The sequence below is a fragment of the Coregonus clupeaformis genome, chromosome 37 (assembly GCF_020615455.1).
Source record: "Coregonus clupeaformis isolate EN_2021a chromosome 37, ASM2061545v1, whole genome shotgun sequence".
NCBI lineage: Eukaryota > Metazoa > Chordata > Actinopteri > Salmoniformes > Salmonidae > Coregonus > Coregonus clupeaformis.
In genome coordinates, this window is record NC_059228.1 from 21,401,564 (window position 1) to 21,427,451 (window position 25,888).

General features: G+C 43.9%; 2 protein-coding genes across 6 annotated transcripts; one reads left to right on the forward strand and one right to left on the reverse strand.

The window, feature by feature from the left end:
• Nucleotides 1–7,797: 7,797 nt before the first annotated feature.
• On the reverse strand, nucleotides 7,798–15,324 carry LOC121553691 (protein ecdysoneless homolog). Its single transcript, XM_041867006.2, is given in 13 exon segments — nucleotides 7,798–8,126; nucleotides 8,266–8,436; nucleotides 8,553–8,968; nucleotides 9,294–9,403; nucleotides 9,506–9,571; nucleotides 11,721–11,846; nucleotides 11,955–12,083; nucleotides 12,201–12,393; nucleotides 12,703–12,881; nucleotides 14,232–14,311; nucleotides 14,343–14,477; nucleotides 14,597–14,822; nucleotides 15,204–15,324. Coding segments are annotated over 9 exon segments (1,137 nt in total). The 5' UTR covers nucleotides 14,802–14,822; nucleotides 15,204–15,324; the 3' UTR covers nucleotides 7,798–8,126; nucleotides 8,266–8,436; nucleotides 8,553–8,968; nucleotides 9,294–9,379.
• Nucleotides 15,325–15,676: 352 nt separating this feature from the next.
• On the forward strand, nucleotides 15,677–24,779 carry LOC121553690 (protein FAM149B1). 5 transcript variants are annotated; one of them, XM_041867002.2, is made up of 16 exons: nucleotides 15,677–16,182; nucleotides 16,789–16,905; nucleotides 17,155–17,302; nucleotides 17,943–18,085; nucleotides 18,475–18,636; nucleotides 18,856–19,014; nucleotides 19,244–19,425; nucleotides 19,536–19,678; nucleotides 20,083–20,151; nucleotides 20,593–20,705; nucleotides 20,935–21,165; nucleotides 21,784–21,907; nucleotides 22,027–22,152; nucleotides 24,073–24,154; nucleotides 24,240–24,389; nucleotides 24,607–24,779. In XM_041867002.2, exons 1-16 carry the CDS (start codon nucleotides 16,136–16,138, stop codon nucleotides 24,687–24,689), a joined length of 2,079 nt encoding a protein of 692 aa, XP_041722936.1. In that variant the 5' UTR covers nucleotides 15,677–16,135; the 3' UTR covers nucleotides 24,690–24,779. The 5 variants fall into 5 exon arrangements, with proteins under 5 accessions (XP_041722936.1, XP_041722939.1, XP_041722934.1 ...); XM_041867000.2 differs by having other exon boundaries at nucleotides 15,678–16,182; nucleotides 24,237–24,389; XM_041867003.2 differs by having other exon boundaries at nucleotides 15,678–16,182; nucleotides 20,593–20,684; nucleotides 24,237–24,389.
• Nucleotides 24,780–25,888: the final 1,109 nt, after the last annotated feature.

A 25,888-nucleotide genomic window follows, 5' to 3' on the forward strand; every position in this document is an offset into this window, starting at 1 on the left:
ATGATTAATTTAAGATTGACTTCGAGTGTCCCTGTGTAAAATAATTTCCTCAACATTTGGATTTTCTGTATTCACCTACTCAACTGTTTAATGTGCTAGGTAGAGACTTATTATGGACTGAGCATGCCATCTACTGGGGACTGATAGACAGTGCAACCCAATTAATACATATTGATCCCTCAAAAGCATTACATATGAATCTTAAAATAATATACATTTAATAAATATTGAAGCAGAAAGTGATTATCCAACAGAGATTGATAATAAAAAAATAGAGTAACTTTTTGAAGGTATACTAAAATGAAAACAATGCCTTCCAATATGGAGAAATCTATCACATTTGTTTTGTTTTGTTTTAACCCTTGGGGGAAAAGCAGAACGTTGTTTGAGAGTGGTCCGTGTGTATTCGCAGTAGTGATTGAGTTCTTCCTATATGGAAGGAAGTCCAAGTTGAGGGAAACAGATATGGAGACTATTGAAAATCAATGCTGTGCTTTCTGATAACGATGCCAAGGGTTAACATACATAAACTGAACAGTACCGGACCCAAAATCGAACCTTGTGGAACGCCATGTGATATATTTTTTCTCTGAGTTATGTTCACCAAGGGTGACAAAACATTTTGACCGGTTAAATAGGTCCTAAACCAATTTAGAACTGGACCGGAGAGGACAACCCATCTCTCCAGTCTGTCCAGAAGGACATCATGGTCAACAGTGTTGAATGCAGCACGTAAATCCAAGAGCTGTTTGGCATCTGTGTTGGCTCTAAGATAATTTACCACTTTAACTAAGGTTCTCTGTGCTGTCGTGGGCACGAAAACCAGATTGGATTTTTTTTTTTTTTTTTTATAGTTAGTTGGCACTTAATAAATAAATAATTTTGCAGTTTGAACACCAATTTCTCCAGAATTTTGCTTAAGAATGGAAGGTTGGAGATTGGCCGAAAATTGCTAAAAGCTGAATAATCTAGATTGCTTTTCTTCAGAAGGGGTTTCATCATAGCAGTTTTTAGTGCAGTGGGGAAAGTGCCTGTGAACAGGGAGTGATTAACAATAGCTTGCACTTCTTCAGATATGCAATTAAAAACAGTTTTGAAGAAGGTGGTGGGGATAGGATCGAGAAGGCAGGTAGAAAGCTTAAGTTGTGATATCACTTTCCTGAGCATGTCTGTGTCAACCAGGGAAAATAAATCCATAGTGCCTTTGCGTGGTAGGCTAGGGCACATATCATCAAACTTCTCATCAGGTCTTGCTTGACTGATACCAAGCCTAATGTTTGTCATCTTATCTCTGAAATATGCTGCAAACTCATCACATTTAGATGTGGAGGAAAGTTCACATAGGTTTGCGGGGGTAGGATTTATCAGGCCATCAATGGTCGAGAAGAGCACTCTCAAATTATTCTGATTAATAGTGATCAAGTTAGAAAAATGAGCCCGTCTGGCATTTCTAATTGCCTTGTTATATATGCCAAGTTGCTCTCTCGGAATATCATAATGGACCTGTAACTTACCTTTCTGTAATTTCTCTTTAAATGACTAGTTTCCTCACTCATCCAAGGGCTCTCCGTTTGGATGTGGCCTTTTTCAACATTAATGGAGCTATGGTCTTAATAATGCATTCAGTATTACCATGTGCTATGGGCAACAAGGTAGTACAAAATACACAGTGGTGATCAGATAAAAGATGGCGCCGGAGGAGATGGCTGCCGTTTTACTGCCCTCTAACCAATTGTGCTAATATGTGTGTTTTTTCACGTTATTTGTAATTTATTTTGTACATAATGTTTCTGCCACCGTCTCCTATGACCAAAAAGAGCTTCTGGATATCAGGACAGCGATTACTCACCTCGTATTGGACGAATATTTTTTCTTCAGCAAGTCGGACGCGAAGGATATTCTACAGACACCCGACAAGGCCCAAATCCCCGTCATTCGCATGAGAAAGAGACGGAGATATCGTGGACGTAGGTCGGGGTGCCTTGTAAGGATCCGACGGCGAGCGAGTAATCTGCCTCTTCCCTCACTCCTATTAGCCAACGTACAATCATTTGAAAAAAAATGGACAACCTAAGAGCAAGGATATCTTACCAACAGGACATTAAAAACTGAGTCGTGGCTGAACGACAACATGGATAACATCGGCAGGATAGAACGGCTGACTCCGGTAAGACAAGGGGTGGCGGTCTGTGTATATTTGTAAACAACAGCTGGTGCATAAAATCGAATACTAAGGAAGTCTCAAGGTTTTGCTTGCCTGAGGTAGAGTATCTCATGATAAACTGTAGACCACACTATTTACCAAGATAGTTTTTCTATATTTTTCGTAGCTGTCTATTTACCACCACAAACCGATGCTGGCACTAAGACTGCACTCAATGAGCTGTATAAGGTCATAAGCAAACAGGAAAATGCTCATCCAGATGCAGCGCTCTTAGTGGCCGGGGACTTTAATGCAGGGAAACTTAAATCAGTTTTTCCTAATTTCTACCAGCATGTTAAATGTGCAACTAGAGGAAAACAACTCTAGACCGCCTTTACTCCACACACAGAGACGCATACAAAGCTCTCCCTTGCCCTCCATTTGGCAAATCTGACCATAATTGTATCCTCCCGATTCCTGCTTATAAGCAAACAAAAACTAAAGCAGGAAGCACCAGTGACTCGGTTAATAAGGAAGTGGTCAGATGACGCAGATGCTAAGCTAGAGGACTGTTTTGCTAGCACAGACTGGAATATGTTCCGGGATTCTTCCGATGACATTGAGGAGTACACCACATCAGTCACTGGCTTCATCAATAAGTGCATCGATGACGTTGTCCCCACAGTGACCGTATGTACATACCCCAACCAGAAGCCATGGATTACAGGCAACATCCGCACTGAGCTAAAGGGTAGAGATGCCACAAATACAATTTTACTTGATAAAGCAACATCAACAATAGAGGATATGTCAATAGAAAGTCCCTTGGAAATAACCAGGTCCAGAGTATGGCGGTTATGGGTGGGCCCACTAACATGTTGGATAAAGTCCATATAGCTCAAAAGATTCATAAATTCAATGGCCTTGGAGACAGTCTCTTTGTCAACATGAATATTGAAATCGCCCTACACAATGATTTTATCATAGTTCTCAAGGACAATAGACAATAGTTCAGAGAAATCAGTAAAGAAAGTGGGGCAGTGCTTTGGTGGCCTATACAGGGTTATGGCCAGCACTGGTGGCTGACATTTAAACAGTATAGCATGATGCTCAAAAGACCCAAAGTCGCCAAATGAAATGGCCTTACAGCTGAGATCATTAGTAAAAATAGAGGCTGTCCCCCCACCCTTTTTCCCTTTTCTGATAGAGTATGAAAAGCTGTAGTCTGGGGGGAGGCTTCAAAAAGAGCGACACTACAGTCTGATAATAATAATAATAATAATAATAATGCCATTTAGCAGACGCTTTTATCCAAAGCGACTTACAGTCATGCGTGCATACATTTTTGTGTATGGGTGGTCCCGGGGATCGAACCCACTACCTTGGCGTTACAAGCGCCGTGCTCTACCAGCTGAGCTACAGAGGACCACCATGATGACAGCCATGTTTCAGTGAGAAACATACATTTAAGTCATTTAGCAGACGCTCTTATCCAGAGCGACTTACAGTTAGTGAATACATATATATTTTTTTTCATACTGCCCCCCCGTGGGAAATGAACCCACAACCCTGGCGTTGCAAACGCCATGCTCTATCAACTGAGCTACATCCCTGCCGGCCATTCCCTCCCCTACCCTGGACGACGCTGGGCCAATTGTGCGCCGCCCATGAGTCTCCCGGTCGCGGCCGGCTGCGACAGAGCCTGGATTCGAACCAGGATCTCTAGTGGCACAGTTAGCACTGCAATGCAGTGCCTTAGACCACTGTGCCACTCAGGAGACTACACATACAATCAACTTTGCGCCCAGTAATGAGGTAATTTACTAGAAGGCAGAGTTAAAGGAACATAAATTAGGTTACTCACAATAACCATAGTGCCATTTCTACAGGAGTAGATATGCTTTCCAAGTCCTCTGTTGCTTATTCTGACAGGGAGAACTGGAGCACTACCAGACCCTGTCCTTCAATCTCTAAAACAGTTTGTGATGTTTCTGGAAATAACCCTGAAACCCCTGCTCCCACAGCATATCAAAGAGTTCACAAAAAATACATTCCTGTCGTGGGCAAAGTTACTTCAGGTACTCGTTCAGGGCAAAGAGTCGGCTGAAATGTTCCGAACCCCTTCTGTAGCACGGGAGGGGACAGAGATATCTTCCTTGTGCTAGCAAGGGTGTTTAAATAAATGTTGTAGTCCTCACTCAGATCTGCTAAAACGAAGGTCGTTAAAACTTGTGAGTGACGATGGTGTCAATATTGGAGTAGTTGGCCAGAACTGTGGGCAGGAGAGAGTTGATGTCATGGACACAGGCTCTTGGGGGACAGTGGACCTTGGTCAGTCCACAGATCGTAGGCAGGCCAAAAACTCTCACCATCGAGCTGCCCACAATGATGGTGGTCGTGATGGAATCCTATGGGGAAGCGACCTGCTGAACTGTGGTGGCTGTGGGGGAGGGGGCCACTGGGCGGCCACTGGCTGTTGGTATACACCCATGATCCATGCTGACTCCCGGGGCTGGTAGGTCCGTCTCAAACGGGGCAAAGCTGTTTGATAGCTGGATCGGATCTTCTCGGATAGATGAAGGGTGGCCAGACTGCCTACCCGATCTACTTCGCTTTGCGAGTGTCTATTCTCTCATGGGAGGCGGAGTTGAGCTTAACATCTGTCCATTGGATTGGGACAGATCAACGCCGCCTGACTCATCGACAGCTTTGCTAAAGGAGGCATTTATAACTGAGATTCAGTTTGCCTGGGTTACAGCAAGGTCGGTGTACTTAGAAAGCAGATTCATATTTTTTCTTAGCCGAGCTAACAGCCGGAAGATCTCTTCCCTATGCTGCTTGATGGTGGTGCATTTAGGGCAAACAAATCCCTGTCCATTTTCCAGTTCCACCTTATCTTCATCTTGTGATTGTGTGGAAATCATCTCACACCTGAAGCATGTGCCCAGCCATGGATAAAAACACAGGTGGGCTAGCACTGCTAGCGTTAGCCTGCTCCGTTTTCATGATGGCATAAGACATAAGGCTCCTACTTTAGAGTGGTGTCATTAGCTAGGTTTCCATCCAATTGGCAACAGAGTTTCATGCGAATATTCTAAAATAGAAATAAAATATGCACATTTTCCCACCAGTTTACACCAAACTGACTTGTTGCAGATAGAAATCAGTGCATAATGACGTAGTGCACACAAAATGTACTTTTTCGATTACGTTTTCATGTATTGAATAAAAATCGGAAGTTGTGTGTTTCCATCGCATTTTCAACTAGTTTTGTCACAAAAACTGTTGCGTTAAATAGCAAATGTGTCTTGGCACATGTACATCTCACAGATAGTGTGGAAAGGCTGTGTGGGTAGGCTCTACATAATTTGATTATTATGGATAAGAGCGAGAATATTTGTATTTGTCAAATGGCAGGCGCGTCAAGATCAGCGTGCACTTTCACCACCCTGTGAAGTTCATCATAACTTATTTTATCTGTAGCCTACTAAATTGCATGGTTTCCTGAGTCGTAGTGGGAGGACCACACGCCATATCATCACGTGGCTCCAAGTTTACTTCGACATGATGGTTTTTATATCAGTATTTGGCGTTTCCGCTGCCATTTCTCACATAATTAATTTTAGAGACACAAAAAGATCCCACCATGTCGAACGAACAAATTATTGGTCTGCATTCATAAAATTGTACCTTAACTTCCTGTTTCCATCACAGCTATCATTAATTTGTTTTATTCTGTATGACTTTACTCGCATAGAAACTGTGGATGGAAACGTGGTTAGTGATAAGATAAATGGTAATAAGCAATACACTCCAAGTCGGTGGACACCAACTGGTCGATCTCCAAGGCATTCCTAGTCGATCAACAAACATTTCTGTAAAAAAAACTACGATATCGTTTCGCGCTGTTGCCGGTAGGAGCACTTGATTAAGCAGCCCTAGAGCCAGGAAGGCAGTGTGCCTCTCCGGCAGGCCCATAGAGCAAATCAAGTACACCTATAGGCTTACCGCTGGCCAATCAGATAGCTCAGATCACAATGTCTGCACATTTTCCTCAAGCCATTGACTGTAAGAAGAAAATAGCAAAGAGCAGCTGTTTTAATGAAATGCGTGTTCTCCATACTTCCACTAACACTACAACCAGCACTGACGCTGCAGTGAATTGAGTATAGCGTGTTCCGATAAGCTTACGTTGTTATTATTAGCGGCTTGTGTTTTTTTACATCTAGGAATATTTCACTTTCACTTTTCATAGAAGTAACAACATGAATTGGTGCATGAGGAAGAAATAATGCAGTGCGACTTGAGTTTCGCCATCAGCTGGAAGACTGTGACCCCTTTTATCAGCTGAGGGAGGGAGAGCGGAGGGACAGTGAGAGGCAGCCTCACTGCTGCTCCTTACCTCCCCTCAGACTGACAATCAGATGCATGCCATCAGTCCAGTGAACATTTTAAATATATACTTTTCATCAAGGATCTCTCTGTACTTTTCTCAGTTCATTTTTCCCCTCGATCATGACTAGTCTCCCAGTCCCTCAGCCCCTGCCACTGAAAAACATCCCCACAGCATGATGCTGCCACCACCATGCTTCACTGTAGGGATGGTGCCAGGTTTCCTCCAGACGTGACACTTGCCATTCAGGCCAAAGAGTTCAATCTTGGTTTCATCAGACCAGAGAACCGTGTTTCTCATAGTCTGAGAGTCCTTTAGGTGCCTTTTGGCAAACTCCAAGCGGGCTGTCATGTGCCTTTTACTGAGGAGTGGCTTCCGTCTGGCCACTCTACCATTAACGTCTGATTGGTGGAGTGCTGCAAAGATGGTTGTCCTTCTGGAAAGTTCTCCGATCTCGACAGAGGAACTCTGTCAGATGGACCATCGGGTTCTTGTTCACCTCCCTGACCAAGGCCCTTCTCCGCAGATTGCTCAGTTTGGCCGGGCGGCCAGCTCTAGAAAGAGTCTTGGTGGTTCCAAACTTCTTCCATTTAACAATTATGGAAGCCACTGTGTTCTTGCAGAAATGTTTTGGTACCCTACCCCAGATCTGTGCCTCGACACAATCCTGTCTCAGAGCTCTACGGACAATTCCTTCGACCTCATGGCTTGGTTTTTGCTCTGACATGCACGGTCAACTGTGGGACCTTATATAGACAGGTGTGTGCCTTTCCAAATAATGTCCAATCAATTGAATTTTCCACAGGTGGACTCCAATCAAGTTGTAGAAACATCTCAAGGATGATCAATGGAAACAGGATGCACCGGATCTCAAGTTCAAGTCTCATAGCAAAGGATGTGAATACTTATGTAAACAAGGTATTTCTGTTTTATAGTTTTTATACATTTGTAAAAATGTCGAAAAACCTGTTTTCGATTTGCCATTGTGTAGATTGATGAGGAAAACATTGCAATTTAATCCATTCTAGCCCTAGCACTACAAAGCGGATTCAAATAATCAAAGCTTGATGATTAGTTGATAACCCTGCATAGAGATACACTGCGTCATCCTCAAGGTTTTTCAAATCCCCACATGCAACAATAAAAGTTAACAGTGAGCAAGTCCACATTTTCATCTCAAATGTATTAATGAAATTGACTGGGCTTCGGTTAATATTGAATCATAATATAATAATAATAATAATAATAATAAGGCACAGGGTAAGTTTAAAAAATATATATTTTCTGATTTTTACTGCCTTGAAACCTCATTTAACATCATATATTTAGAAAATGATTCCACTTTGTCCCAAAAAGATGATGGCTTTATTATTAGACTAAGTAATGTATTCTAAGTGCTCTACAAAAAGGCCAGTCTATCTAGGCTGTGCAGACAGTAAGATATAGGTGTTGGGTGATGTTCTTTGCTAGGGCATAATGAGCGGTCAGTGTTTATCATGAGTGGTCATTATTGGAGGGCAGGTGTTTATCGTCAGCGGTCAGAGTTGGGGGGAAGCCGTTGGCTGCTGGGCCTGCTTTATTAGTGCCCTGCTGGAATCATAGAATACAATTGTTATTTTACATATTGATATGCAACATATGCATCCCTAATCCTTCCTCTCTCCAAATAACTCTTTACAGAATTGGCACACTGCAACAAGAAGCTGAAAATATCAACCACATCTCTTACCTGCTCGTTGAAGCTCTGTCCCATTTTGGTGCCCATGAGCTCATGGTCCATCTCGTCCATGTACTTCCTAAGACCTTCCAAAGCATCTGCCCCTTCATCCCCTCGCAGTCCAGAAGGACCCTCCACTCCCTCATCGACGTCATCTAGGTCGTCTGAGTCCAACTCCTCATCCTTAGCCCGAGATATTTACATAGCACACAGGTAAAAAGTACACTGACCACCACTCCTAGCTAGTTCTACTGTGACATATGGCCTTCATATAGCACTTACTACTAGCAACTACATACCGAGTAGTCTGTTCAGTGCACTGGCCATGGAGTCTGGATCAAACCCGAAAGGCTAATTTGAACGGGACCTGTAAAATAAACAAAGGCAAATTACATTGATACCCATTACAGTCAGCCAGCCAGCTAGCATACGTTAGCATTCTACACAGTATTATCTCATAGCTGTTAGCACACCGCATACGGGGCTAAGTAGAACAGTGTGGACAGACAGTCAGTGTCACCAGGGTAGTTCAGCCCCCTCATGTGAAGACATTGCGTTGATGAAGTTCTTCATGCCCTGGGTCACAGCCATCTTCATGCCCTGGGTAGCTACCCCCCCCCTCCCTCATGCGTTGGTTTGGTCTGGCTGGGCTTTGAGCAGCCCAAACCCACTCCTCCCCTCCCCCTTTCCTCCAACAGACACTCCAGCTGCTGGGCTGAAATATGGAGATGGGGGCGAGATGAGAGAAAATCAGTGTTTCCATCAACCCTGATAAGCTCATTCTAGCTTATCTTTATGGAAACTGCTTACTTACCCAGTTTACGATATGGGTATGTTCAGTAAAGGCTGAACCCTTCTTCTAAATCAGCAGGCCTTATGACTGTGTGGTTTTATCTAACATGAAAGCCAGCATGCTACTTTGTGGTGTGAACATATCAGTGCGGTAAGTGACATAACTGCAGGTACTTTACTCAATACACCTGAGCTGGTAATAGACTGAGTGACTGTTGCACTGTAGTAATAGGAGGTGTTTTACTAACTGTCCTCTGTGGGTAGATGGGCCTCCTATGTCCTCAGTTCATCCACATTGTAGGGAGCACAGCTCTGTAGCAGCTGAAGGATCTCCTCACCTGGGGCCCTGCCACCGGAGCTACAAACACACACAGGATAGTGTATTCACACACACATACAGTATGCAGGGACACATGTACAAACAGACACCAGTGTTCCTGCAGTCAAGCAGAGCACTCACCTGTGTGCTGGGGTGACTGACTGCTTGAAGAAGTACTCTGCAGTATGCAGAGCCCTGCAGCTCCCCCTGCCACAGACAACCACAATAACACTACGTCACCAAAGGGGATAACATTATGAATCACTGACAATTGCAATGCTAACAGCCCGACACCGCTATCCTCATTGAAACGTGAAATAGAGAGCTGTTATGAGTAATCTAAGAAATATTACTGTTCAGGAGTTTAAAAATATATATCTTACTGGTTAGCTAGCAACAGAGATTAGCAGTCTGGCAAACTGAACAATTATGAAATAACTATTTACTTTTATTTGCAAGATTGCATATATTTTGTTTCTGTTGCTAACCAGTAATAGAACAATTATACTCCAACATGAGTAATCAGTTCGCTGGGTTAACCATCAATAGAAGCAAATGTCCATGCTGTCAAGATTAAAGCTGTCTAATAACCATTAGGCTACAGAAAGTGCTCTGATGTACAGTCGTGGTCAAAAGTTGAGAATGACACAAGTATTGGTCTTCAAAGTTTGCTGCTTCAGTGTTTTTAGATATTTTTGTCAGATGTTACTATGGTATACTGAAGTATAATTACAAGCATTCCATAAGTGTCAAAGGCTTTTATTGACAATTACATTACGTTTATGCAAAGAGTCAATATTTGCAGTGTTGACCCTTCTTTTTCAAGACCTCTGCAATCCGCCCTGGCATGCTGTCAATTAACTTCTGGGCCACATCCTGAAAGATGGCAGCCCATTCTTGCATAATCAATGCTTGGAGTTTGTCAGAATTTGTGGTTTTTTGTTTGTCCACCCGCCTCTTGAGGATTGACCACAATTTCTCAATGGGATTCAGGTCTGGGGAGTTTCCTGGCCATGGACCCAAAATGTCGATGTTTTGTTCCCCGAGCCACTTAGTTATCACTGTTGCCTTATGGCAAGGTGCTCCATCATGCTGGAAAAGACATTGTTCGTCACCAAACTGTTCTTGGATAGTTGGGAGAAGTTGCTCTTGGAGGATGTGTTGGTACTATTCTTTATTCATGGATGTGTTCTTAGGCAAAATTGTGAGTGAGCCCACTCCCTTGGCTGAGAAGCAACCCCACACATGAATGGTCTCAGGATGCTTTACTGTTGGCATGACACAGGACTGATGGTAGCGCTCACCTTGTCTTCTCCGGACAAGCTTTTTTCCGGATGCCCCAAACAATCGGAAAGGGGATTCATCAGAGAAAATGACTTTACCCCAGTCCTCAGCAGTCCAATCCCTGTACCTTTTGCAGAATATCAGTCTGTCCCTGATGTTTTTTCTGGAGAGAAGTGGCTTCCTCGCTGCCCTTCTTGACACCAGGCCATCCTCCAAAAGTCTTCGCCTCACTGTGCGTGCAGATGCACTCACACCTGCCTGCTGCCATTCCTGAGCAAGCTCTGCACTGGTGGTGCCCCGATCCCGCAGCTGAATCAACTTTAGGAGATGGTCCTGGCGCTTGCTGGACTTTCTTGGGCGCCCTGAAGCCTTTTTCACAACAATTGAACCTCTCTCCTTTAAGTTCTTGATGATCCGATAAATGGTTGATTTAGGTACAATCTTACTAGCAGCAAAATCCTTGCCTGTGAAGCCCTTTTTGTGCAAAGCAATGATGACGGCACGTGTTTCCTTGCAGGTAACCATGGTTAACAGAGGAAGAACAATGATTTCAAGCACCACCCTCCTTTTAAAAGCTTCCAGTCTGTTATTCTAACTCAATCAGCATGGCAGAGTGATCTCCAGCCTTGTCCTCGTCAACACTCTCACCTGTGTTAACGAGAGAATCACTGACATGATGTCAGCTGGTCCTTTTGTGGCAGGGCTGAAATGCAGTGGAAATGTTTTTTGGGGATTAAGTTCATTTTCATAGCAAAGAGAGACTTTGCAATTAATCTGATCACTCTTCATAACATTCTGGAGTATATGCAAATTGCCATCATAAAAACTGAGGCAGCAGACTTTGTGAAAATTAATATTTGTGTAATTCTCAAAACTTTTGACCATGACTGTACATGGGTACAAAACTAATGAGCTACAGTGTCTGCTCAATTTTATATAATATCTATCATGCATCAAATACAAATATTTATACATGTTAAATCAAACAAATATGTGTAAGCAAAGTAGATACTGCATGTCTTGAGCCATACATCCTTTCTGGCATAGGCAGAGTAATGCATGGTTCACTCACTTTTAAATAACCATTCTTCTTCAGACTGTTCAGGAGTCCTTTCCACAAGGGGTTACAGCTGATGGGAGCATCAGGCTCTGACGATGGCTGTCTGCACTTGGAGCACAGGATCTCAAAGCCATGGGCCTGGGAGGGTCAGAGACAAGTATAACCAACAGAACTATAGAATTATGAATTATCCCAAGTAGTCTATGAGCATTGTCAATATATATAAGTGGGTGGGGGTGAACACACCAGTTTCATGCCCAGCTCTTGGGCACGGTACAGGGGGTGGGAGCGGGCAGGCAGGGTGAACCCACTCCTCCGGTCGGGGGTGAAATGCTGCTGCTGGATCTGGGCGTACAGGCAACGGGTGAACGTCACCTGGAAATACATATAGACAACATGTAAATACAGCACTAACATACCGAAACAAAACTACACTACATAACACACAATACATACATGCGTCAACCAGTCAGAAAGTCAACTTGTGTGTACTGAGGATAGGACTCGTGTGTCGGGGGGAAAGGTCTGGAATGTCCGACAGGCCTGGAGATCTACTGGATCCCTCAGGTAGAAAGCTGACACTGCCGGGGCAACCAGGTCTGGTCGCTGTGCCAACACTGTAGCGATGCCCGCGGGTAGGAAGCAGTGAGCATGATGAAGGTTTGCCTGGATCTTCTCTGGATATCTGTGAAGAGACAGAACACCAACTCATGGTCATTATGACAGTAGGCTTGAATGTGTGGCTTGACCTAAACAATTCTATATACCCTTAAGTACTGCATGTATTTCTGAGCAATCATAAGTAGGGCCAGTCTTTTTTTTTTTACCAGTATTTCCATCATTATCCACTAGGTTTGCTACAGGTATAAAATCCTAGGAAATGTTATTTAATTGACACAAGATGTTTCCAATCAATCACTCAATGTCTACCCTCAAACAGATACCTTACAATCCCTTCAACACTTCATAGTATTGTTTCTGCTGCGTCACTCACCCCTCCAGTCTTTTCTCCAGAGCAGTGCGGTTCTTGGGGCTGGCCAGACAGGCATGTGTGTGGGAGGAGAGCAGGGCCAGAGCCTGGGTCACACTGGGCACTGCGTCCCTGGGCAGGCCAGCTCCACTACAGCGGGAGGGACAGGGCAGGATGTACAGCTCACCCCTGTGGAGGAACACCTAGCAGACCAGAACCAGGGGGAGAGAGACACACAGTTCGAGTGAGAGAGACAGATGGGCTGACTGATATAGGCCCACAGAGACAACAAACGAAGGGATAATCAGCTATGTGAAGAGATGTACAGACAGAGTGATAAAGTGTGTAGTCATCACACATAGCCCAATAATGGACTAAAGGAGCCTAACGTTACTCCTTATAGTCCAAGGACCTTACATGTTCTGTTTAGAGGCGAATTGGCTCTGGCAGCCAAATACTCTATCTAAACGCGAATCGATTGACAATTGCGGTACAGTTCTAGAAACATTGTCAAGTTGTGTATGGTTCACACTGCAGCTCTTTGCCCAAACTTGAAAAAGGCCTTATTAAGGACAACTCCATTTTCTTCTGACTTCTTTTATTTAATTCCAGTTCTTCCGTCAGTCAGTCAGGTTGATAACCTTTAAAGGCAAAACACAAAAAGAAATATACATTACTTCAAGTAAGGTCATTTCAAATTAAATATATAATCTCAATGTAGTCATATTATCTAAATTATACTATTTATACTAAATTAGACAATTGGTCTCAATTCTCAACACAAATAAACACCTAACTGGCAACAATTTTACACAACAATGTCCATGTGCCTACCGGTTGAGTCTCCAGAATCCTAAATGAGCTGAATGTGTATGAATGAGAGTCTCCTCTTTCATGAAGGAATTCCAGTGAAATGCTTTTCCACCAAACATTTCACCACCTGCTATCACAAAGGTGCACCAGTATATATTTTCCCAGGGAAACACAAGCTAATGATGGGTTCCACAATGCATACACTTTTTCGCCCCCTGCTGGTGTTTTATCTTTGAAATAAGTTGAAAATGTGAATGCCTTGAATATGAATACCTGTCTTTTGACGCAACAAACATAAAGCCATCTACCATCATATCACATCAAAATAATTTCACAAATGCAAAATACACACTGTCGTACACTGTTTTAACACAGTTGCAGCCGACAGTATTTTTCAGTGACAACACATTTATGGCGTCCGTCTTCCATTTACACACAGGTGTTCAGATAGCTAATTAGCACAGGTAGTCGACTGTCTTCCATCTGTTTTACGTCAACAACTGCAGTAACATGGAAATATGGCCATGTGGGAACCCTAACCCTATAAAAGGTGTAGAAATGTAACCTTTTGTTTTTTGAAAATTATCGCTGATATGAAATGTTCCTTATGTTTCCAAAACCGTACTGCATGCCTGTTAACTTTTAGCACAAGCGTCGGGGCTCTTAACAAAACTCCCCCGGACAGAAGATACTATCGTCAATAGGCGTTAAATGGGCTACATCACACGTAGTTGTCTAACTCTGTTTTCACTGCTCTCTGGGTTCAACCACTTTGGAAGATAGTCTGCTGCTTCGATCAGAAGGAACTCCCCAGTTGAAACTAACTGGAAGTAATACAGAACTTTGCAGACAGTGTGCTCCACTCTACCTGGCAGCAAGTTCTGGGAAGGCTTGTGTGATCTGAAACAGGAGGTATACGATGAACCACTCATCCTCCACGCTGTCCCCAAACACAGCACTTCCTCCAATGTGTGCAGGAACTCCCCCTGCAGGTACAATCAAGACATGATCACCATTCATTCAGTCAAAGCATCAAAATTATTCATATAACAAATACTTCAATCCTCAAAGAACATTTGTATCCAGGTCAGAACCAGCACTATACCTTTCTCAGTGTGGTACTTGAGGTTGAATGGCTGCTGTTGCCAGATATACTGCATAAGGAGAGGGGCAACCTTTGCCAAAATCTCCTCCACTAGCTGTTGCAGATGTAGTTCGTCAGCCTGTGTGTCTGAGAGGTTAGGCTGAACCAAGAAGAGACAGTACTGGACCATATCCTCTTGCACAGCTATTCTCCTAAGTGGGTCCATAGTGGGGGTGGCTTGATGAACCTATGATATGAGCAATAAGAGAAGTTATGTACCTTTGCTTTGTTATCAGCAGAGACTGTTGTAGGTCAGGTCATACGACATCTGTACAATGACATTTGAACCATAACTGAATTATAGGGTACAAGCTTAGCTTCCAAACTGTTCAGACAGGCAACTTGTCTTTTATCGATAAGCTTATTGTTTAACTATATGTAACTGCCATTGATATCATGATCTCTAAGTCTTCAATGTAAGGCCTACTCTTTAAAACTGAACATTACATGACATTTGCAAACGAAGTCATGTCAATAAAATTAAGCTAGCATTCTAGTCAGTGTCTTTACCAGCTAATCGCATGATCAATGAACATTAACTTAGTCACAGTTCTGAGAGAGGTCTTACCTTGCCTTGTTTATTATGTATATGTTTTAACGTTAGTCTTCAAGGAGTCCCATAAACATAAAATTAGTTGTCAAGTTCTATCGTTCTCATGCCGTTTGAAGCATAGTTTTCTTCCCTACCATTAATAGATCTCGGCTATAAAACTACAGTTTTTGCAAATGGTTCCTATATGACACGCATTTATCCCAGAAATAATAATATACCTCGATGAAAATTAGCTTCAAAATTACGATTCACCAAAAATATCATGAATCAATAGACAAGTTGTAAAATGTACAACACATTTGAAATTACATGTTTTATTCTATGCGTAGCCAAAGTTCCACGGTGAGAGACGGACATAATTTTGTAGGGCAATAGGAACATCGCACAGATCCCAGGGAGTTGTAGTCTTTTATATTTTTAGCAAACGGTCATTTTCGAGGAGATCGAAATACATTTCCCGTGAGATATAGGGATAAGAAAGTTGGGTATCCATGACAGCCTTGTTATTGTTGTTGTCGTGCTAATCCTCTCTAGTGGTGCTGGATGCTGTAATGGTTATATTGATTATTATACTGGCGCTGCCTGAAACATAATCTGCTTTACTTTTAGGCCGCGGTTTGTTTCAGTAGATTTCATTGTAGATCAATAATAGGCTACTTTGTGCACAAAGGCGCGGGTTGGTTCTCCCTCTCAGTTAGCTAACAGTAGCTTGCTAGCTAATGTTTGTTAACGTTAGCAAGTTCGCAGCAATTAACGTTACGTTAAGTTCCACATTAAAGACAACTAAACTAGCTAGCTAACTTGCTAGTGTGTCAAGTGTTATTGACCCACGGGCGGGAGAAAATGACAAACCTCTGCCAAAAGAGCAAGTGGGGCAAGGAATCACAGGGAAGCGCGGTGAGAGAGGACAGTCGGGGACGCATGAGCCGATAAAAACGGAGAAAAGGATGATTTCGCGATACACCAGGCGGCCCGTAACGCACAATCTTGAGATGTAAGTAACGTTAATGATTGCTAGCTAGTGTACAAGCGTATTATTCTTTGCTAACAGTAATTTATGTCATTCGAGATTGAGATATGGTAACCTGATTGACTAACGTTAGATTGTTGGTAGCTACTGATCGGGTAAGAACGTAAAGGAGAATGTATTGATCAGGTCACATGTGACGACAGCCCATCTGTCACTCCAAGTCAAGGTCAGTTGCCTCCATTACACAAAGCGATGCAATAGGAGGATGTTGTTCAATACTGTAAACTGATGATGTAAGGGTCCCACTCCTACCTCATATTTCAAATCAAATCAAACTTTATTTGTCTCCTTTGCCGGATACAACATACCGTGAAATGCTTACTTACAAGCCCTTAACCAACAATGCAGTTCAAAAAAGAGTTATGAAAATATTAACCAAATAAACTAAAGTAAACAAATAATAAAAAGTAACACAGTAAACACAATAAAATAACACTCCTTGTTTGTTTGGGATCAATGTCTTTTCACAACAATAAATATCAACCCACCAAAGTATTACAATGAAAGATCTATCTATCAATGCTATTGCTTATTTATGTTTTATTAAGCTATATTTTCCCTTCTCTGCAGTCGTGGCTTATCCCGAAGCAGCCTTGACCATCACCCTCTCCCAGAGGAGGTAGACGATGACTTCCTCCCCCAGCACCTCCTCCATGACCTTCAGGAAGCTGTCTCCACTTACAACAGGTATGACCTGTTCTCAAAGAACCGGACAGGTGAAACCAAGTACACTTGTAGGGAGCAGCTATATTGCTTTCCCATATCCTGTTTAGATGTGTGAAGGCAAGGAGACAAAATAGAGGGAGGTAGCCAGTTACATAATCTGAACAGCACAGTAATATACCTCACTGGTCTAAATTATTCCCTGGTACACTCAACAACACACACCACTGTAACGTACAGCAACATGTAAACAATGTCTGTCCTCTTCTGCAGCTCGGAGACGACGTCTGCAGCCGCGAGCCGTTCAGACTGTCCAGCGGTCACCACTGGAGACACAACGCGGTCCTGGTCTGGGATCCACAGCTACACAGGGACAGGTATCTCTACAGAGAGGAGCTCTGTCTTCTCCTGGGGCTATGATGTGAGTCTCACCTCGCCTTCTCAGCTGGCTGCCAGAATCATTCAGTTCAAATGCCCGATGTTCTGAGTATTTTGAAGTGCATATATAGCTAGGCCTAGCCATGCTGAATGCTACAATAGTCTTGTATACAGATTACCATTACATTAGCCTAATCATGTTTGTATTGTAATGACTTAGTAATGAGTACAGTCTGCTCTGTCTGCAGAGGTCAGTTCCCTCATGGTTTCGCTTCGTTGTGATGCTGAGATTTTTAGAGCTTGCCTTCAAAAACAAAAAACTATGATTTATTTACGCACAGCCATGTCCTCAGAATGCCTCATAGAACTCATACCCCTGCAGTCCTTAGTTACTAACTTAATATAGTACAGTACACACACACACTTGCCTGTGCACGCACACACTGTCTCTCACAAATACATGCAAATGGTACTACTTGCTCCAGCACAATCACTCACACACAGTCACCTGGGAGCCATAGGGGAGCCATGTAGCCTGCTGTGAAATGAACAGCGCTCAGCGACGTGCAGCTAATAATTGATAAGTAGCTTGAAAAGCAACGACCTTCTGTCATAGTGTGCCTCTCTGTAGGAGCTCCTCTCACTCTCTCTCTCTTTCTACCTTCCCTCTCTCCATCCCTCAGGAGTTTGACAAGGCGGCGTCACGACAGGTGCAGCAAATGTTTGAGGAGATTGACGAGGAGCTTTACGAAGGGCAGGGTGGGGCGCATCTACTGGGGCTGCAAGATGAGTGTCATCAGTGGGCGTTCAGGTTCCCTCACCTACGGTGGGTCCTCACCCTACTCCCCCTCACTTCTCACACACTGTCACAAATTACTGCCACTCTAGCCTTGCTCCTTCCACTCCTCACCTGCAAATGTATCACTGAAGGTAATTTGGCTGCAGTAAAGTGATACCTCTTAAAAGAGAAGTACCTAAGATAAATCTGATTTAGATTTGTTTGCAAACCCAAGAAGAAACGACTTACCACATAATGATCGGCCCAAAACCCTTGGGCCCCATACACAATGAGAGAATGGATCATAGGCCATTGGCTCAGCATTACAAAATTCAATTGTTAATAAAAAAATGTTTTTAAATAATCCTGTCGGTTGGATTCATTGGAGTTGTAATCACTGTTTCACCACCTCTCCACCCTACTATGTGAACCCACAGGATTCTGGGTAGTCAGCTGGTGTGTCCCAGTGACGAGGGCTTCCAGTGGTACGCCACCTCAGGGAAGGGGACTGGGACACCCGCCAGCACCACTGCAGCTGGACAGAAGGACAGCAGCAGTAGCAAGCCACAGGATAAGGACAAGCCCAGCCCCAGCACAGAGTGAGCACTGGATACTCATGCTGTTAACCCATCAATTATAGATGACCGTTAGCGTTGTGGTTTTGTGACCTACATACTGTGTGGCTTGTCAAACAGCAAGTCAACTAAGTAACACAAGGCATACTGGCACTGGCTAGGCTACTTTAGCTAGCTAGAAAGTTAGGACTGATGTTGTTGAGAAACCGATGTCAGGGTGAACCATATTGTTTGTTTGTCCAGTCTGTGTGTGCAGGGGAGAAGGGCTGTGCTGTCCAGGCCCTGTGCGGCAGTTGACCACCCCCCTGGTACTCCCAGTGGATCCAGAGGTCATGACAGGCCCAGGGTGATCGAGGCTGAAGGCCTGATGGAGGAGTACCTGGCCTTTGACAGCAGGGACCTGTGAGTCACCACCCAGCTCTCCTATTTAGGACCGTTTAACTATAGGGCCATTTCAAATACTTGAAAGTATGGTGCACTTGATTGAGCTTGTAGCCTACCTTTGGGATTACCCCAAGGGTTCCATTGTACCAACTAACCTAAAACCAAGCTTAGTATTTGAAAGGCGTTGACATTATTTCGCCAAAGGTCTGTTGTGTTGATGGTTTAATGTGTGGTTTGAACTTTACAGGGATGACGAGTGGGAGCGGGGGTGCATGGGGGCTGGTCGGCGGCGGAACTGCCTGCCTCCGGTGTCTCCCTACCGCTGTCGCAGACAGGCGGCCTTGGACTTGCTGTTTGACGACGTGTGGCGAGAGCTGGTTGGCTGGATGGAGGAGCTGGTCCGCAGGCATTGGGAGGGCTATGTCTCAGGTAGGACCACAGGGCAATGTCTTATAGGCACTTTTGACTTGTCATTGACTTATAAACCAACAAATCCATCATTGCCAAATTGACAGTATTCTTCCGCATCTTGTTGACAGATGATGAGAAGACTGCAGTGAACTTCAGCTCATCACAGTCAGATGCTGAGAATCCTTTCCTGCTTCTGTCCAGACTTCCCACCCTTCTCCCCAGGCTAGGCCAGAGCAAGGTGCCCCAGCTAACAGGCAGCCTGCAACCCCAGGTCAGTGCCCTGAGAGGGGGGTGAAGGACCACCTCCTCAGAGAGTGGAAAATCCTACTCCTAGGATGTAGGTTTTATGTCAATAAGAAATGTTACTAAGCACTGTGATTGGACTCCATAATAACCTTCAGATGTGTTTGAGAGTTTAGGACAAATTTGGCAAACTGAAAACAGTCACACTGATGCTGAATTGTTTTCCCCTGCTGTCAGTAGTTCTTCTCACTCTGTTTTCAAGGCTATCAATTCATTAACTTGAATCCTTTTTTCTTTCCTTCCTTCTTTTTGTCCCCTACTCTGTCTTGTTCCTTGGTCTGTTTCACACCTTTCAAACCAACAACCTTGTGTCTGTCCACCTCACTCTCTCCTTTTCTCTCTCTCATTTGGTCATCTGTTTCTCCCCCAAAGACCACAAAATCAAGGGTCTCAAAGCACAAGTCCAGACGGAAATCCAAAAAGCAGAAAAAGCCATCCACTGTATGTAACTCTCACCTAGAGCCAAAATGGCACTGATCGACACCATCCACAGTGGCATGTTATTATTCACTCCTAGACTGAATGTGCTTGTGCCTGTTGAATAACACAAAACATACCACATTTAGTCACTTTCTTACTTCTTAACCAACTGTTGAGGTTTTTCTTACATACGTTTCTCTTATTTAATTCAATAATGACTGTTTTGGAATGCTTTTATTTACTTCCCGCTTTAATTGACTATTTTGTCTAATCGTCTGATGGTCTCAAGTGGGTGGTGGTATGTCCTCTCCACTTGGTTGCATGTAGAAAAGCCGAGTTGGAGCTGACTATGGTGACGTGCAAGTGTCCGTAGTGATGATGTGGCTGTAGTTATTTAGGTGAATGACCACTTTTGCCTAGTCTAACTGTATCTTCTTCTGCCTCCCTCCCTCCCTCCTACAGTCCAGTCGGGTACCAGTAGGGGCAGCGGTGACGCATCACAACCTCAACGACCTCATTGTGATCCACGGCATCCCCCTGCAGCAGAGGAACATGTGCGTGATGGAGAGAGCCCAGTATGGAGACTGATCATACTCATGCTGATACTATAAGAATCTTTATTAGTAGAGTGTAGCATAAGGAGCTAACTAGAATCTTTATTAGTAGAGTGTAGCATAAGGAGCTAACTGTAACAGTGAACCACTCATTAAATAAGAGAGCAAGAGATGGTTATTAGCTATGGGTATGTAGGTTTATGCATATGTTACTTTGAGTAAAGGTTCACTATTTACTTCTCCTTCTCAGGGACCCTGAGGAGAGGGTGGTGGTGACCCATCGGCCAGGGTCCAGTGTGATCCCGTCCAGCAAGCCCCGTCCTCGCCGGGCGCTAGAGCAGAGCTCCTCCTCCCTGTCCCGTCCGCTACAGTCAGCGCTACGCCGTAACCCGCCCCAACGCACCCTCCTGCCCTTGGTTCCCTGCCTGACACAGTCCAGCGCTGCCGGCTCCATGGAGGAGGTAATCCGTGGGACGCGCCTGTGAGTTAACTTAAAGGGGGTTACCCATTCTCCATCTGGTCCCTGTCCTCTTCCATGTAGACCCCCTCCCTCCCCTCTTCTTTTATTGCTCTGAAGCTGGAGAACCGTCTGTGCAAAGATTACTTTGAAAGCTGTTTGCCGTTGAACTCTTGTCTTGTGGCGTTCTGTTCAGCAGAATGGAAGGGGAAGAGATGTGAGGAGTTGTGTGTGACTAAGTACCCTAACAGATGAACTTTTAATCAACCTTGAGTTAAAGAATATCTGCTCCCGAGTGAAGAATATCGGGCTCCCAAGTGGTACAGCGGTCTAAGGCACTGCATCTCAGTGCTTGAGGCGTCACTACAGACCCCCTGGTTCGATTCCAGGCTGTATCACAACCGGCCGTGTTTGGGAGTCCCATAGGGCGGCGCACAATTGGCCCAGCGTCGTCCGGGTTTGGCCAGTGTAGGCCGTCATTGTAAATAAGAATTTGTTCTTAACTGACTTGCCTAGTTAAATAAAGGAAAAAAAAGTGTAATTTGCCTTCGTGTGGAGTGATTTCAGTCTGCTCCATGTTAAAGGGGCTTGTGTAACTTTATAGAAAGTGTGGAAAGTGAACAGGGCTGTTACTCTCTCCAGACCCACAGCCAGTGACTGCCTGGCCTCGCCTCTGATGCCTCTGAGCAGGAACACACTCCTTCCCCCCATCGGCACAGGAGAAGCTGAGCCCACGCACTCTGGACAGCACTTCAGACCTACTCAGGTACTGGACGAGTAGAACTCTGCATACTAGTTGTACATCTTGCACTGACTTGACAACACTTAATACTATCACCTGCTAATAACACAACACTATTTTATTTTGTGTGTGTGTGTGTGTAGCGGCACAGAGGCTCGTCCAGTCGTGCCCACAGTGCTATTACAGATGAAGCTGGTAGTTTGCTTCCTCGGGATCGGCTTCATCAGTTGGACGTATTCTCCCGTCCCAACACCACCCACACCTACAGGGTATGGCTATAGTCACACACGCTAAAAGTTATTATACCACTACAGAACGATTTAGCCATATTTTGTAGGTTTACAGTCGTGGTCAAAAGTTTTGAGAATGACACAAGTATTGGTCTTCACAAAGTTTGCTGCTTCAGTGTTTTTAGATATTTTTGTCAGATGGTACTATGGTATACTGAAGTATAATTACAAGCATTCCATAAGTGTCAAAGGCTTTTATTGACAATTACATTAAGTTTATGCAAAGAGTCAATATTTGCAGTGTTGACCCTTCTTTTTCAAGACCTCTGCAATCCGCCCTGGCATGCTGTCAATTAACTTCTGGGCCACATCCTGACAGGTGGCAGCCCATTCTTGCTTAATCAATGCTTGGAGTTTGTCAGAATTTGTGGGTTTTTGTTTGTCCACCTGCCTCTTGAGGATTGACCACAAGTTCTCAATTGGATTACCTCCCGAGTGGCGGAGTGGTCTACCCGCCTCTTGAGCTGTCCTGGTTCGAATCCAGGCTCTGTCATAGCCGGCCGCGACCGGGAGACCCATGGGGCGGCGCACAATTGACCCAGCGTTGTCCAGGGTAGGGAATGGCCGGCAGGGATATAGCTCAGTTGGTAAAGCATGGCGTTTGCAACGCCAGGGTTGTGGGTGCGATTCCCACGGGGGGCCAGTATGATTTTAATTTTTTTTTATAATGTAGGCACTCACTAATTTTAAGTCGCTCTGGATAAGAGCGTCTGCTAAATGACTAAAATGTAAATGTAAAAAGATTAAGGTCTGGGCCATGGACCCAAAATGTCGATGTTTTGTTCCCCGAGCCACTTAGTTATCACTGTTGCCTTATGGCAAGGTGCTCCATCATGCTGGAAAAGGCATTGTTTGTCACCAAACTGTTCTTGGATGGTTGGGAGAAGTTGCTCTCAGAGGATGTGTGGGTACTATTCTTTATTCATGACTGTGTTCTTAGGCAAAATTGTGAGTGAGCCCACTCCCTTGGCTGAGAAGCAACCCCACACATTAATGGTCTCAGGATGCTTTACTGTTGGCATGACACAGGACTGATGGTAGCGCTCACCTTATCTTCTCCGGACAAGCTTTTTTCCGGATGCGCCAAACAATCGGAAAGGGGATTCATGAGAGAAAATGACTTTACCCCAGTCCTCAGCAGTCCAATCCCTGTACCTTTTGCAGAATATCAGTCTGTCCCTGGTGTTTTTCCTGGAGAGAAGTGGCTTCCTCGCTGCCCTTCTTGACACCAGGCCATCCTCCAAAAGTCTTCGCCTCAAGCTCTGCACTGGTGGTGCCCCGATCCCGCAGCTGAATCAACTTTAGGAGATGGTCCTGGCGCTTGCTGGACCTTCTTGGACGCCCTGAAGCCTTCTTCACAACAATTGAACCTCTCTCCTTGAAGTTCTTGATGATCCGATAAATGGTTGATTTAGGTGCAATCTTACTAGCAGCAAAATCCTTGCCTGTGAAGCCCTTTTTGTGCAAAGCAATGATGACGGCACGTGTTTCCTTGCAGGTAACCATGGTTAACAGAGAAAGAACAATGATTTCAAGCACCACCCTCTTTTTAAAGCTTCCAGTCTGTTATTCTAACTCAATCAGCATGACAGAGTGATCTCCAGCCTTGTCCTCGTCAACACTCTCACCTGTGTTAACGAGAGAATCACTGACATGATGTCAGCTGGTCCTTTTGTGGCAGGGCTGAAATGCAGTGGAAATGTTTTTGGGGGATTAAGTTCATTTTCATGGCAAAGAGGGACTTTGCAATCCATCTGATCACTATTCATAACATTCTGGAGTATATGCAAATTGCCATCATAAAAACTTTTGACCACGACTTTATATTGTAATGGATGAATGTGGAATATGTTTGCTTGCATCCCAGTCAGTGAGATTTAACTCTGGATTCTTTTGCAGTCGGACACCCCTTACCGCCGCTCCTTCACAGTGCTGGACAACATTGGACAGGGACGTCCTGGCAGGGAATCTGTGGGTACAGGTGGGCACCTCGTTTTACATTGAATACTGTACACAATTTCTACACATACATTTTGTGGCTGAGTCTCTGTCTGGTACCCTAGCAGACTCTTTGGGCATCGGAGTGATGGGCATCAGTCTGGGCATCAGTCTGGGCATCAGCAGCTCCTCCTTCCTGGACTCCTTCATCCACCACCCCTTGGGCCACTCCCCCATCAAGGATGAGGAGGAGCCTGACACACAAGGCCCTCCCCCAGGTCAGTAGGAGCCTGCTGTGGTGGTCCTCATTTATAAAACACGTTGCTGGGTTGTGTTCTGTAGTTATGTTTATGAGAGAGTTCGGTCGTAGCCTCCAGTTATCTAACGAGGAAAGTCATTATCTTCAGTCAGATGATTTGAATATTAACTATCAAGATGATTTGAATATTAACTATTAATGCTCATTAAGTCTTGTCTTTTTCCTGCTCTCGTCAGCTCTACTGGTGCCTGTGTCAGTCCCAGCACGCTCCTACAACCGGGGGGGCTTCACGTCCCGCAGTAGCAGACCTGGGTTGTAGCTCCTTCGACCGGTCATCACTAGTTAACACAGCCACAAAGTCATAATTACGTTTAAACCCCGCCCATTTCTACAATTGATCTTCTTAAAATCTGATTTTAAACCTAACCTTAACCACACTGCTAACCTTATGCCTAACTTTAAAATAAGACCAAAAAGCAATATTTTTTAAAACCAATTTTGACTTTGGCTGTGTTATCTACCTCGGCCCCCTCCACCAACCACACGCCTCAGCACGGCAGGATGAAATGCCCTGCTGCCAGTCCCAATGGGGCCCTCAAACGACACTTTATACAGCAGCAGAAATGTTGTACATTGTACTGTTTGGTGATTTTATTTGATGCTTTTTTTGTTTTTCTAGAGCCCTATTTTTGTATGTTGGTACTCAGCTTACCTGGCTGCCAAAGACAACCTGTGTCATTAATACCTATCTGTATGTTGGTATGTACTGTACATTTGGATGGATATATGTCAATGTAATTGTTTATGTTCCCTGATCGCTATACTCTTAAATGATTCTATGAGGGAATTAGTTGTTCTATGAAAATGGTGGCTTTTTGACCAGCCAATTTTTTACAAATGTTTTTACAAATTAGTCAGATAATAGTTAACGCAGTAACAATGTTAATCAAAAATAAATGACAGCTTATTTTTATGTTTTTACTACATTACAATTTTTTTTTTTTTTTTTATGCTTGTGTTGCCTTTCACTGGTGTTACCTATATTTTAATGACAATTCAGGCTTTCCAGAATGTAATTTGAGTATTTACTTCGCATATATAATCAAAGACAGAAAAGGTTAATGATAATTAAAACAAAACACATTCTATAATAACACCAGTGACGGTAACACAAGTGACAAATCTTCAGACTGTTCTAATAAAACCAGCAAGAACAGTAACACCAGTGAAAAATCTGCAGAAAACATAGAATATCTAAGATACAGTAGCTGAAACCACACTTCTAAATTGTAAATAAATGACAATCGTGATTTGAGCAATTATTTTAATCAAATTTCCTTTTCCCCATACTATAAACTGTGTAACACCAGTGACCGATCTTAAAGCGCCACATGAAATTACCAAAATTAATTCATATTGCTAACATACTGTATGAAGAGAGACTGCAGACTCACCATGTGCTTTTCAAAACAGCTCCAATTTGACCCAGGAAGAAGTTGGCAAGGATGTTGCTTTTTA